General features: G+C 50.0%; 1 protein-coding gene across 1 annotated transcript; it reads right to left on the bottom strand.

Moving 5' to 3' along the window:
- Nucleotides 1-1,735: 1,735 nt before the first annotated feature.
- SPATA2L (spermatogenesis associated 2 like) lies at nt 1,736-5,539 on the bottom strand. Its single transcript, XM_069085518.1, has 3 exons — nt 5,433-5,539; nt 4,857-5,160; nt 1,736-3,506 (listed from the first exon to the last, which is right to left on the bottom strand). Exons 2-3 carry the CDS (start codon nt 5,157-5,159, stop codon nt 2,502-2,504), a joined length of 1,308 nt encoding a protein of 435 aa, XP_068941619.1. The 5' UTR covers nt 5,160; nt 5,433-5,539; the 3' UTR covers nt 1,736-2,501.
- Nucleotides 5,540-14,281: the final 8,742 nt, after the last annotated feature.

Below are 14,281 nucleotides of genomic sequence, written 5' to 3'. Positions count from 1 at the left end.
TCCTCCCTTTCCACTGGTTTGGTTCCTTCCTGTGACCTCAAAGAACCTAGATTAAAGGGGGAAGCATTGTGGGTAGTGAGTCAGGCTCATGCCCTCACATCACCCATCCTCCTCGAGTTCCGGCTGATCTCAGCTCCTCGATGCTGTTCCCGGAGGAGCTCTGCTTTGCTTTTGGAGGAGGGGAAGTGGGCCTTCCATCTCTGATCTAGGGAGTGGGACAGATTCTAAGCCCAGTGATTGGCTTTGAATTCATTCTCAAGGTCATCTGTGGGGAGGGCTGGGAGCAACCGCAAATCTCCAACACCAGTTTTGTTTAAGACCCAAAGGTAAGAGCTCTGGATGAGGACGTGCCTCTTTGCCGAGAATTCTCACTTGGGTCACTGGTTCTCTTCCATGTACTCCTGTCTTCGTCCCACTCCCCAGGTACAAACCGGCAGACAGAGGGAAGTGTGGGAGTGGGGAATAGGCTTCACCTCCCAAACCTCATAGCTGTGACTGTGACCCTCAGCATCTCCCCAGCAGAGAGCTGGCTTCCTTTTGCTGCTGACTTTCCCTCCCGCCTCTGCCCCTGGATACAATAGTTCCCAGGACACCCTTTCTCAGAAAAGGCTGTGGATAGTAAGTGGAGGCATTCACCCAAGTATTTAAAAAGGCACCTTTGTTAAATCTCCAAATCAGCTCCTTTGCAGATGACCAATTTTTCTTGGTTGACCTTAATCTGGGGGTGTTTTTGCAAACACGTCTCTCTCCATGATCACCTGGGAGGGGGACAGTTACTAAATTTGGATATCTGTTCAGCAGCCAGCCCTGGAAACTTTACTGGCACTGCCCCCTTTTTGCTGACTCTACTTTTAAAGTTCCCCATTTTCCTCTCCTATCCCACACCCTGCTTTTTCTTTAAATGCAGATTTGCCAATAAGACAGGAAGGATTTTTTTTTTTAACACAGTGTTTGGTCATAGGCCAAATTCACTGAAGAAACCAAGATGGACATTTGCTCAATAGATTATTGTGTGAAGCCTAGGTTCAGGGTTGCAAACTGCTGGCAGCTATGGTGGCCTGGCCAGCCAAGTCCGTAACTAGGGTGACACTTCTTCCCCTTACCTGGGCAGGCTCAGGCTAAATTCTTAACCCCTTCCTCACATGTTACATTCACATCGTGCACTACAGCCATTGAGCTAAGTAAATGACCCTCTGGTCTCCATCTAAGATCAGACACCTTCTAGGACAAGTGGCCCACTGGGCCCTATTAGACTGGGGACTCCTTGGGGTCAGGGCCTGGTTTTTGCCATTCTGTACCCCCTGGCACTCTGCACCTGGCAGAGTGAACCTTTAACAAATGCTTGTTGACTCTCAGCATCCAGCAAAGAGGGATCCTTCAGGCTGCTCAAACTTCGCCTGACTGGCTGCTGCCAAACATAGCATTCCACTGGGAGGGGGATAACAGAGAGGACAAAAATCTTCCACCCACTCCTCTCTCCAAGTTGGCAAGACCTGAGAGTACTGAAATAATGGATATGGATATAATGAGGGCAGAGAAGTTTCAGAGAAGAGGACCAGACCAAATTTGTGAGTCAGATTAAGGGAAGACCCAGGCAGGCTGATCGTGCTGGGTGTCTTGAACAACATGACTGTTCTCAACACACCTACAGTAATCAGCTGAGGGGGAGAAAAGATGATGTGTTTGAAGGCCCTGGAACAGTCCAGCAAAAGAACTCAAGAACAGGCAAAGAAGGTCCCTGTTGAACACTAAATCACCTTACTTTAATACAGCCACCTACACAGGACAGATCCTTCCTCTGTGCTCCCAACCCTTGCTGGTCAGAAGGGTCTTGTGGGAGAGGAATGTTTTGGTTGGAGTTGTCTGGGCAGCGCAGAAGGGTGGGCCAGCCCCAGCTCATGAAATGCCAAGACTGCCATTGCATGGGGTCCTCCCAGTGCCCAAAAGGCTGTTCTCTCCCTGGCAGAAAGGCTCACACCTAGATGCTGAAGGTGGCAGGGAGAGGGAGGCTGGTTTTATAGATGACCCAGCTGGCTTTCTCATCACTAAAGACTCACTTTGACTTCCATTTCCAAGAGACAGGGATTCCCTTGCAGAATAATTCCAGCTGATGTTATAATGCTTGAAGCTTTTTCAGTGTTTGCAAATATATCATGGGGTTGATAGGGTGGTTGTCAGTCTTCCAGGACCTAAATTTCCTCGGTGACAAATGGGGACAGTGAGTGACTTAACAAAGCTCACACAATGAGTTGGTGACCGAAGGAACTGGAACCCAGGTCTCCTAAATTCTGAGCCCCCAGATAACACTACCTCTGGCCGTTATTAGAGAAGGGGCTAAGGGTCTAGGTCAGGGGATCAGGATTAAAGGACTCCTTCCTTTCCTACTGAGCTAGAAGTTTCCTATCCCCTCCATCAACCAGGAGACAAGCCAGCTCTCTCCTTGGAGGTAAGAGGGGGAAAGCCATACAACTTGGGGGAGTTCACCTTTGGCCCAACTCATCCTAGGGCCTGGCCCTGGGGGGACTCTCATAAAGCAGGGAGTCCAGCTGGGTCCTCTGAAGCCAGAGACGTCGCTGCTTCTCACTCAGCAGCTCATGCAGGGTGTGTCCCAAGCGGCAGCTATAGACAGCCTGGCAGTGGCTGGCATGGAGCTGGCAGCATGTATCACAGCAGTAGGTGGGCAGAGTGCCCGCTGGCAAGCAACCATGAAGCTGGTAGCGCTGGGGCTCCCCACCAGAAGCAGAGGGAGAAGTAGGGGTCCCTTCAGCAGCCTCAAGATGCCCACTGGCCCTGATGTGCCGAGGGGAACGGCTGGGGCTCTTGCCCCCGGCAACCTCTGGGGTCAGCTCCCGCCGCAAGGCGATGAAGGAGAAGGTGGTTCTCTCTTCGGTGGGTTCTTCAAAGGCTTCATAGGACAGGCTCTCCTCAACTGGTTCCTCCCCAATAGGAGACTCCCAGCTGCTTCCATTGTCCTGAAGCTCCCTGGCACTGGAGGCCAAGTGGCCGGTGCCCCACAGTTTGGCACTCTGTTCCCAGATAGGGGGTTGATAGGCGAGCTCTGGAGAGGGCGACTCTGGCTCGGCGAGGGGCTCACCATACAAGGAATCCTCCTCAGGACCTTCTTCCAGCATATCACTATACAAGTCAATGCCAGCGGGGTAACTAACCAACGGTCTCGTGGACGGCTCTCCAAGTCCAGCCAGCCGCCTCCTTAGCCGGTCCACACACGTGTCCACATCACCGCTGGCTCGACGCTCCTCAATCAGCTCCTCCGCAGACAGCAGGCTGGTTCCCAGCTTGGTCAGGATCTCCCCTAGAATTTCACACTCCAACCTCAGAGCAAAGCAGCCTAGAGCCACCTGAATTAGCTCATAGCCTGGGGGTGGAGTGGCCACGACCAGGTGATGTTCATCCCTTCTGGTGTAGCCCATCTTCTGGAAGCACTTGGTAATGAGATCCTCTGAAAGCACACCCTTCAGGAAGTGGACATAGCCCCCGGAAAATGTCTGTAACCAAAAAGAACCATGTTATTGAATTAGGGGTGCTCAGCCTACCATCACTCTTTTCCCTATCCATCAATAACTGAGATTTCTATTGGGTTACAAAGGATTTCTTTTCAGCAACTCTGTGAAGTTGGTAATGTAAGTTTTCATTTTACAGATGAGAAAGAGAGTCAGAAAGGCTGACTTTCTGGGGTTACAATGTCATTAGATCTCCTCTGGCTCCAAATCCAACACTCTTTCTTATAGATCAGGGGTGCTTAACTTGGGACCTAACCCCTTTTAGGTGTCCATGGACAATTTAATTTGTGGGATCCATGAACCTGAGTGGAGAAAAAAAAATTAAATATTTTCACTAACCTGAAACTGAAATTGAGCATTTCCTTCCATTATTTAAAAAAGACTGCTCTGACGAGGATCACTAGGCTTCACCAGACTGCCAAAGGGGTCCCAAGGAAAGGTTAAGAACCCCTACTCTCAGACGCTGGTATGCTGCTGGACCAACCAGCAGATGTCACCGCTGAGATAACCTGGTTTTTCTAAGTTATCCCCAACGTTCCTGGTGAGGCTGGTGTTGCCACAGTAACCAAGTGGAGGTGTTACTCTCCCACGCTGCCCAAGATGACATCACTCAGCTACCTCCCCAACATTCTGAATTCACAAAGTTGCTGGGGCAATCTTTTTCCAGCTCGTTCTAGCTGGCACTCTGATTGCCATGACAATCTCACTGCTACCCTGGAGAAACCTTATTCTCTATTGCTTCTGGGCATGGAATAAACAGGAGGCAAGATAGTGAGATGAGTGCAGACACAGAATCTTCATCTGCTAAGGAACTGGGTCCTCTCTCTAGTCTGTCCTCATTCCCCATCCGCCCATAGCATTTGGGACCTCAGAAATCATTTTAGTCCAACACTTTTGTTTTACACACTAGGAAACTGACTTACGGAAAGGGATTTGAACCTGGCCCCAGATCCTGCCCACTCTTCTACCTACCTACTTAACCCCACTCTAGCAAAACTGCCTATGATTGACAGGATCCCCCGGGGATGAAATTATTGGTCAAAAGGTGATTTTTGAAGCTTGGGCACATTGCCTAGCCTCTGGTGTCCCCGTCCCTAGGAGGCCCGGCAAAGTTCGGAGGCTTGGGCCATGACTTCTCTATTTACTTGGCCCCAGAGAGAAAAACCAGGGTCCGCCGCCCCCCCCCCCCCCCAAGCCACCCTAGTCAAGTGCGGGCTGCATTCCTCCTCCCCGCCCCCATCCTGTGCCCAGCACACGACTCAGGCCCAGCCCCAGAACTCAGGACAGATTCCCCTTTGCCCGGGAGGAGTTGGGGAATTCCCGGGCCGCTTCTACCTTGATGGTGGTGAACTCCTTCCTCCAGGGAAAGAGGTAGAGGTGGACGGCGGCTAGCTCCAGAAGCTCGAACGCCCGCGCCAGGTTGCGCAGGGCGGGGGCCAGGTCTCCTCGGCCCCACAGCCCATCGGTGAAAAGGGCCAGGGCGTCGTCCTGGAGCAGCCCGTGGAGATCGAAATCCTCCACGAGGATCTGCCAGAGCACGTCCCGCAGAGTGGGGTCTGCACAGACGCCCGAGCTTCCCCTCCGCCGCTCCCGCTCCAAGCACAGACGGTAATCTTCCGACAGGGAGCTGGCGCCCATCCTGGGGGGTGGGGGTGGGGGTGATTAGGTGCGGGGTCCCACCGACCTCCCCCGGGACCTCTCCATGGACACCTTCCACCGCCCCCAGCCCAGCGCCCCCGAGAAACGGACGAGCCAAGCCAGATGTGCTTCCCTGGCCGACTGGGAGCGCGAGCCAGATGTGCTCCCGGGAGGGCCAGATTCGGGCCGCCCCCGCGCCCGCCCCCAGATCCCAGCCTCAGCCTCAGGATGGGAGAGGGAAGGGGAGGCGGGAACCCGGGGAGGCGTCTGTACCTGTCCAGGTGCCAGAAGTCGCCTCCGACGCCCGCCGCACAGCCCGGAGCCCAATGGCCCAGCAGGGCCCTTCCGGCTTCGTGGGGGTCTCTGCACCCCCATTGGCCAGACACGGGGGCTGACGCATATGGGGCGTGGTTTGGGGGGTTCCGCCCCCCCTCCCCTTCCCCGCCCAATTTTGCAGTTTAACTGTGCCCTTGCCGGACAGAAGGAGATGAGGGAAGGACCTGGAAGGGTTCTGCAGCGAGGAAAGGGGTGGAGACCCCCCACCTGGGGATAGGAAGCAAGGAAGCGGTGGGGAGGAGGTCGATCCGATTCATCACCTCACCAGAGGTCATCAGCATCCAGATTTGGTGTCGGAAGATCAGGCTCCACCACTCCCTAGCTATGTCCTTCTCTGGGACTCAGTTTCCTCATCTGTGAAATGAAAGGGTTGTACCTTCCAGCTCGAAGTCTCACGACCCTGCTGGAATCCTGGGCTCCAGGGAGCGAGGATTTGGAAGCACTGCGGTTCACAAGTCAACGACTCACGTAGGGGATAACTCCCCTTAGTCCCTCAGTGGCCCGAAAGAGTCGGGAAAATCGTTCCTCTGCCTAAGATGCGGCCAGCCAGAGGCAAGGACGTGCGGGGCGGCTGCTCTCTGCCCAGTCCGGTCTGAAAAGCTGTACATCTGTACACGTGTTTCAGCCTCGCTCTGAGAAGCGATGTTTCCTACACCAGGGTGTGCGTGACACAAATTAATAACACTAAGACTAGAAGCCTGGGTTCTCGTCCCAGCCTTGCCCCTACTTTGCTATGGGCCCTCCGTGGGCCTCAGTTTCCTCCCCTGTAAAGTGAGGGGCGTGAATAATAGCCTACAATCCTTTCTAGTTCTAACAATGTGAAATCAGTTTCCCTATGGCACAGCGATGGAATGATGGAATCTGGAGCCTTCAATCCCTTCGCTCCTCTCTCGTTGCCCCAATAAGTCCCTCCCCAAAATGCCCACCGAAGGCACTCAATCTTACTGAGGCGCTAGGTGGCAATACCGGACCACTAGAGATCTGGTTTGTACCCCAGAGAGTAAAAGCTGGTCTCTGACCTCCCTAACTTGCCAGCATCACAAAATCATCGAAGGTCAGGACTGTAGGAGATTATTGAGGAGACCTAAAGATTATTGAGTCCCACCTCCTTGTTTTTCAGGTGAGGAAACTGAGGCCCAGAGAGGGGAAGGTGCTTACCCAATGTCATACAACAAATCAGAGTGATCGAAACCCAGGTCTTCTAAAGCTAACCTCCAGGGCCTTTTTTCCAGAACCCCAAACAAAACCTACTCTGCAGAGGGTATTGCAAGCCCCTAGAAGGCTTCATTGGAGGAGGAGGAGAGAAGGAGCTGGGCAGACCAGGAGAAACCCCCGCCTTCTTGATGTTGTGTTCCACAGTTGCCATAGGACAGCTCAGGAAAAAAAAAGAGAGAAAGCCAGTGTGAGGCAGAAAGAGCCCTGGGGTTTGGAGTGAAAGCACCAGGGTTGGACGCTAGTCTGCTACATACCAAAAGCCATGGGCAGAAATTGTAGAAAGGCATTTTTAGGCTCGGTGTGCTGAAGAATCTCTCCAAATGTGGAATGAATTCCCCTATTTCCAGACAAAGGCATGAAGGCAGCTAGGTGGTTCAGTGGTTAGAACAAAGGACTGGAAGCCAGCAAGCTACTGCTGTTTTTCAGTCGAAGTTTGACTCTCTGTGACCAAGTTTGGGGTTTTCTTGGCAGAGATACTGGAGCGGAAACTGAAGCAAACAGGGTTAAGTGACTTGCCCAGGGTCACACAGCTACTAACTTTCTGAAGCCAGATTTGAACTCAGGAAGAAGAGTTTTTCTGACTCCAGCCTGCATTCTATCCCCTTCCCCACCTAGCTACCTGAAGTCAGCAAGACCTGAATGCAAATTCTGCCTCAGACCCTTGGGTATCTGAGCTGGGTGACACTAGGCAAGTCACTCTTTCTGCCTCAGTTTCCTCAAATGTAAAACAGGGATGATAATAATAGCACCCACCTCCCAAGGTTGCTGTGAGGATCAAATATAATGTTTGTAGAGTGCTTAGCACATAATAAACCCTTTATAAATGCTAGCTGCTATTAATGTTAGCAGCAACAGCCCCAATTAAGTAGCTCAGTGGACAGAGTGCTGGATATGTAGTCAGGAAGACCCTTGTTCAAACACGGTCAGCTGTGTGACCCTGGGCAAGTCACTTAGCCTGTTTGACTCAGTTTCCTCATCTGTAAAATTAGCTGGAAAAGGAAGTGGCAAACCACCCCAGTATCTGCCAAGAAAACAGGGCCACAAAAGAGTCGGACACGACTAGAACAACTATTATTGTTAATTTTTTTTTAAGGATGACCACTTGTTGAAGAAGTTGAGTAAGACAGACAGATAGTTCATCTGATGAAACAAAAGACTTGAAGTCAGCAAGGACTGAGTTCCAATTCTTTCTCTTTAAGCCTCAGTTTCTTCATCTGTAAAATGGAGATAATAAAAATAATATCTACAGGGTTATTGTAAAAATCAAATGATATGACATATAAAGTGCTTTGCAAACCTTTTTAAAGCATTGCATAAATGCTACTTATTGTAGAGGGGAGTAATTGTTCAGGGATGGACTGGAAGAATTGACCTGTGAAATTCTAGGCAATTTTCTTTCCCTCTCAGTAAAATGAAGGAGTTAGAGCCTATAACTTTTAAATTCTTTTCCAGTTCTGTGTCTGGGACTACACAATAGACCTAGTAAATTAGCTTGCAAGATGTGGGGGGTTGGCTGGCAGTCCAGGGGGAGGAGTCAACACCTAACAAGTGCTGAGGGATTGGCCAGTGAGGGGCTCTAAGGGAGGATCTCCAAGGAACCTTCTTTACTTAATTTTCCCTGCTGCCAAGACTTCACTTGGTCTGTGGGACACCTTCCCTGGCAGCATGGCCCCTTCAGAGCGCCTGGTCCTGGTGCTGGGAGGAGCTGGGACCGTGGGCTCTGGGATTGTGAAGTCGCTCCTGGAAAAGGGTGAGGGACTTTGGGGAGAGTGTGATGGGTGGGATCGTGTTCCCCAGTTGGGTGGGAACTCACGGGGGGGGGCGGTGCAGAAAGCAGCAAAGGGGGAGGTTAGATAGGGGGTGTGGGCATTGGAGAGGCCAGCTGAGGAAATCCCAGGTTGAGGAAGCCTGGGTCATAGGATTTAGAACTAGAAGGAACGTTAGTCTAACTTCCCATTTTACAGAAGGGGATACTGAGACGCGAAGAGGCCAAACAGGTAGGAAGAAGCAAAGTTGAGTTCTGAACTCAGGTCCTTTGACTATAAATCCAGTGTGCTTTCCACTCTACGGTGCTGGTGCCCTGCCTAGGGGATACAAGCTCTGATTGGAATCCAGTCTTTACCTCAGTACTTACTCACTGCCCGTGATTCTGGAAGGATACCCTCATAGCCACCTGGGAAGGAGCAAAATCCAGATTTCTCATTCTAACCCAACCCCAGGATTCCCATAGAGGCTCCTGGACAAGGAGTCTGGTCAAGTGCTGCCTTTTCTTCTCGCCTCCTTTCTTTTTCCACTGGACATGGAGAGGGAGGGAGGTGCAGAGCTGGGATAGAGATGGCCAGTAGCCTAGTTGGAGAACGCCCTGGTTGTAGGTCAGTAGCCCAGGACTAGACCTAGGGTTGGGGAAGCCACTTTCTCCCATTCCCCGTCTCCCACACCTCATATCTGGGTGACCTTTGGGCAGATTATTCAAACCTCCTGGACATCAGTTACTTACTCCATAAAGTGAAGAGGTTACAGGATTTAGACCTAGAAAGTTCCAATTGGAAGGGTGTAATCCAGGGATTCTTAACCTGGGGTCCATGGAGAGATGTCAGGGGGTCCAAGAACTTGGATGAGAAAAAAAATTACATCATCATTTTCACTAATATTTAAGTGAAATTCAGTAATTTAGCAACTATGGATTTTTAAAATACTAATTATTCTGAATACTAAATTTTATTCTAATTATTATAACTAATTATAGTTATAACTAATTATTCTGAATACTAAATTTTAAATATTAAATACTAATACTAATTATTCTGAATACTAAAATTATTGTAGAGATGAAGAAACTGAGGCCCAAGTAGGGAAAGCCATGTGTAAAATTAAAGGAAGTAGCAAAACTGGGATTTGAACTCTGGGTTCCTCTAATTCTTTCTACTTTATCCTCTCAGTTGGATTAGATGATTTCTGGAGTTCTCTCTGGTTCTAAATGTCTGGGATGTATTTGCTTCCTAACGGGCTCGTTGGGTATACGAGACCAGCTTTTGAGTGTCTTCTGGCCCAGACCCTTGGCCAGCGGGGGTCCCCTTCTGTAGATTTGGGTTTCTGGGAGCCTTAGTCCTGACCTTCTTCCACCACCATAGGGTTCCAGGTTGCTGTCATCTCCCGGGATGCCACACGCCTGGAGAAACTTCAGAATTTCCTACCAGCAGAAGTCCACAACCGCCTGTTCACTGTGGTTGGGGATGTTGGTGAGTCACTGCCCCAGGTGTGGGGTGGGGCAGGGGTTCTGGGAGTGCCCAAGGCAGTAGGGTTGGGCCTTGGGCTTGTACCAAGAGGCAAAAGTGGACAGTGTTCAGGGGAGAGAAGCATGGGGAGGAGAGGGCAGGGACTGAAGCTAAAGTCTGGGGGTGGGAGTGTATAATCCAGGGATTCTTGACCTAGGGTCCATGGATAGATGTCAGGGGGTCTGTGAACTTGGATGAGAAAAAAAATTACATCTTCATTTTCACTAATATTTAAATGAAATGCAGCAATTTAGAAATTATGAATTTTAAAAATACTAATTATTATGAGAAGGGTTCTGTGGGTTTCCTCAGCCTGCCAAAGGGGTCCATGAAAAAAAAAGGGGGGAAGCACGAGAACTTGTCCCTGAACTCCCTGAGTTCAACCCAGCGCCAGTAGTCATAAGGGTCATATATTAGGACTGAAAAGAACCCTGGACATGATCTGGAGTAATGCTCTAAGCAGGACTCTTAGCCCTTTCTGTGTCCTAGCTGGTAAAGCCTGGACCCCTCCTCAAAATCATGTTTTTAAATGCATAAATTAAAATATATAGTATCATAAAGGAAACAAATTCTATCCAAATACAGTTATTAAAAAGCTTTTTTCTGCCATACTGTTGGAGGAATAGAAATTGGAACTCAAAACTTTAAAAAAATTAAAATTATTTTAACATTTAATTGTGGGAAAAAATATTATTATTATTATTTTGCTTTTTGGAGGGCAGTTGGGGTTAAGTGACCTAACCAAGGTCACATGGCTAGTTTTTGTGTTGTGTCTGAGGCTGGATTTGAACTCAGGTCCTCCTGACTCCAGGGCTGGGGCTCTATTCACTGAGCCATCTAGACACCCCCATAAAATACTATTTTAAAAGAATTATTTAAAGTTCTCAGTCCCAAGGTTAAGAATTTTTGCTCTGGAGGCAGAGAAGTGCAAAGAGTGTTGGACTTGGTATCAGAAGATCCAAGTTCATATTCCATATCTGACCCCACTGCTGTGGTGCTTAATAAATACTTGTTGGCTGACACAGAGTATGTTGAGGTGGAGAGAGGTGTCAGTTTGTATAGAATTTAAAGTACACAGAAAGAAATAATATGGAAGGGGGTCGGATTTAATAACATCCCTTCCAGTTCTAAATCTGTGGACTAATACAACTCCCTCATTTTACAGATGAGGAAACTGAGTCCCAGAGCTGCTTAACCAGCAGCTCATTCAAAGCAGAGACTTTTTTTTTTTTTTAATTTTGATGGGGGGAAGGCAGGGCAATTGGAGTTAAGTGACTTGCCTAAGGGCACACAACTAGTTAGCATGTCAAGTGGCTGAGGCTGGATTTGAACTCAGGTCCTCTTGACTCCATGGCCAGTGCTCTATTCACTGCACCACCCAGCTGCCCCAGAGTCAGATTTTAATTCACATGACAGGCCTGAATTTCAGAATTGAAAGGGCTTGCAGTGGCCATCTAATCCTACTCCCATCCGAAAAAGATGTCTGTAATAATGGCCCTGAGGACAAGTCCAGAACTCTTTCCAAGTTCATTTGCAGATGAGGAAACTGAGGCCCAATTAAGCAATTGGCCCAAAGTCACAGAGATAGTAAGTACTGGGTCCTGTGACTCCAGAGAAGAAACACTGTGCCACACAGAGGTTTTTCTGGGACTCCCCGATTTCAGCCAGCTTCAAAGGGCAATGTAGGGACAGGATCTCTCCACTGACCAGCTGGTCCAGGAGTGACGTGGACCCTTCAGGTGCATGCACTGACACTCATCTCATCTGAAGAGGAATGTCGCTGTCTTCAGAGGACCTGTGCAGCTTTCTCAAAGTCAGGACGGAGGAGCAGGGGGAACTTCAGTCTTTTCCCCAACCCCTGGCTCCCTTTCCCTCTGTAGGGACTGAGGATGGAGCAGAAGCAGCAAAGGCAGCCTTGCTGGCAGGAGGCAGGAAGGTCACGGACGTGGTGTCCTCTTTGGGCTTCAGCTGGTGGCAAGGGGGGGCGCCCCATACCCAGAGTCTGCAAGAGCTACAGTGGGTACGGAGGGGCTGTGGGGGAGGGAGGAGGAAGGTAAGAGGAAAGCATGGGGGGAGGGGATGGGGGGAGGGGGTGGGGAAAGGCAGTGAGAACTGTGCATAAGACAAAGATCCCTCCTGTCTAGGTCCTGGAGACCTTGCTCCTGAGCACCTTCACTGCCTGGAAAGCCTTCTTTCCCCTGGTCTGGGAGAACCCTGGAGGCTCGTACACCTTTATCACAGGTGAGGCTCTGGTCCTGGGACTGAGCGATAAGCAAGGTGACCAACAGGGTCTATGTCACTCTGGGGTCCCCTGGGTGCTGGGGGGGCCCCAGAAGAGTCACTGGTGGCGTTGTCCATCCCCTTTCCATCTCACCCCGCAGCTGGATGCCCAGCTTCTGCCCTGCCTTTCTGTTGTGTTCTAGGGAGTGCAGGAGATCGGCTGCTCAGGCCAGGTACGGGCTTCCTGACCCTGGGGGCCTCAGGGGCCCTGGCCTTCAGCAGGGTGGTCCGGGAGGAATACCCTGATGTACCTTGTAAACTGAATGAGGTGAGGGGCCCTGGGAGATGAGGGTCTGTAACGTGGTCTGGTGGTCTGGTGGCATCCGGCGTCTAAGGTGGAGGTAGGGGGAGGGGAAAACTAGCAATCTAACCATTGGGATTCCTGAAAGACATCAGTATATAACCCAACCACCCTGAGCCAGCTCGGGGAGAGATAGGAAGACTTAGATAAGACACAGCCCCTGCCCTCATGGAGTTTATGGTCTAGAAGAGGGATTAGGCACAAACACAGCTAGCTAGAATACAAAATAATATTGGATAAGTACACAAGACAGGGAGGGGTAAGGTCTAAGGAGGAATCAGGGAATACTTCCCTGATACAAGGCAGCATTTGGGTTGAGGTTTTAAAAATTAGTATGAAGTTGCAGCTATAATGAGTAATTTTTGTGCCTGGGGCAATCTGCAGTGTGTTATGGAGACCGTGTGTGTCCGTGCCTGTGTGTGTGTGTGTGTGTGTGTGTGTGTGTGTGTGTGTGTGTGTGTGTACACATGGTGTGAATTCACTGAGACATCAGGAAGTACTGATGATATTACTACCTGTGCCCTCCAAATTTCCTACCTTGTGGCAAAGCCTTGATCCTAGTTTGTTGTTGGTCAGTCATTTTCAGTCGTGTCCAACTCTTAGTGACCCCATTTGGGGTTTTCTTGGCAGAGAAATGGCAGAGTGGTTTGCCATTTCCTTCTCCAGCTCATTTTACAGCTGAGGAAACTGAGGCAAATAGGGTTGTGACTTGCCCACAGCTCCATGGGAAGGTGGAGACTTTGTAAACATAAAACCAAGGCATGGAGGTAAGAGAACACAGTGCCTGGCACATGGTAACTCCTTAATAAATGCTTAACTGGCAGCATATGCTGACACGGGGAGCACACACAAAAAGGAATGATGTGAAATAAGTCCAGAATTGTGCAAGGCTTAGAAGATCAGGCCAAGGCGTTTTGATCTTTGTTCGGAAGGCAATAGCAGATTTTGAAACAGATGCGTGACCACATGCATGCATGAGGACGGTCAGTCTAACAGCTGGTGTGCAGGGAGGATTAGAGGTGGGAAGGCCTGGACAGAGGTTTCTGCCATTGTTCAGGTAGGTGACAGCTCTTTCTCATGTTAATTTAAATCAATAAGCATTTATTAAGCGCCTCTTATATGCTGGGCCCTTTGATAGGTACCACGGATACAAATACAGAAATTAAAGCCCTCCCTGCCCTCATTCTTTTGAAGGGAAGAGACACATACACAGGAAAATAGAGATAGGATATGCTTGGAGGAGGATATGCTTGAGCTGAGCCTTAAATGCCCCCCCCCCAACTTCCATTGAACTGTGTTCTACATGGGGAAGAGAGAGGATGATGCTGTCTTTCTCTGCCTCTCTACCACCCAGGTGAAGATTAACATGGGGGTCGCCCTCCCTGAAGCCCTGGGTCCTGGCTATGTCAGCCACCTGGAGGTGGGCCGGGCTGTGGCCTCCCTTGTGGATAAGCTTGCTGTCTCACACACTGTGCTGTGTGTAGACTCCCCAGCTGACCTCCAGGTCTTGACCTCAGATGGGAAGCTGTGACCCCTGCCTTCTGCCAGGAAGTATGCATCCATCTCCAGCTGGCCACCATCAACACGAGCAGCCTTTATGGATTGAGGATGCTTTTAAAAGTTCCCTTAGCCTGGGCCATCCCTATATTGAATCTCCTGTTTTCTGTATCACTTCCTCTTACTACCTACCCCAAACCCCTCCAAGTGGGGCCTCA

This window comes from Petaurus breviceps, unplaced genomic scaffold, assembly GCF_028583685.1.
Source record: "Petaurus breviceps papuanus isolate PSGF00001 unplaced genomic scaffold, PetGlider_PUasm1.0 176, whole genome shotgun sequence".
Classification (NCBI taxonomy): domain Eukaryota; kingdom Metazoa; phylum Chordata; class Mammalia; order Diprotodontia; family Petauridae; genus Petaurus; species Petaurus breviceps.
Note: the sequence above shows the minus strand (reverse complement) of the source record. Positions and strands in the feature narration are given on the sequence as shown.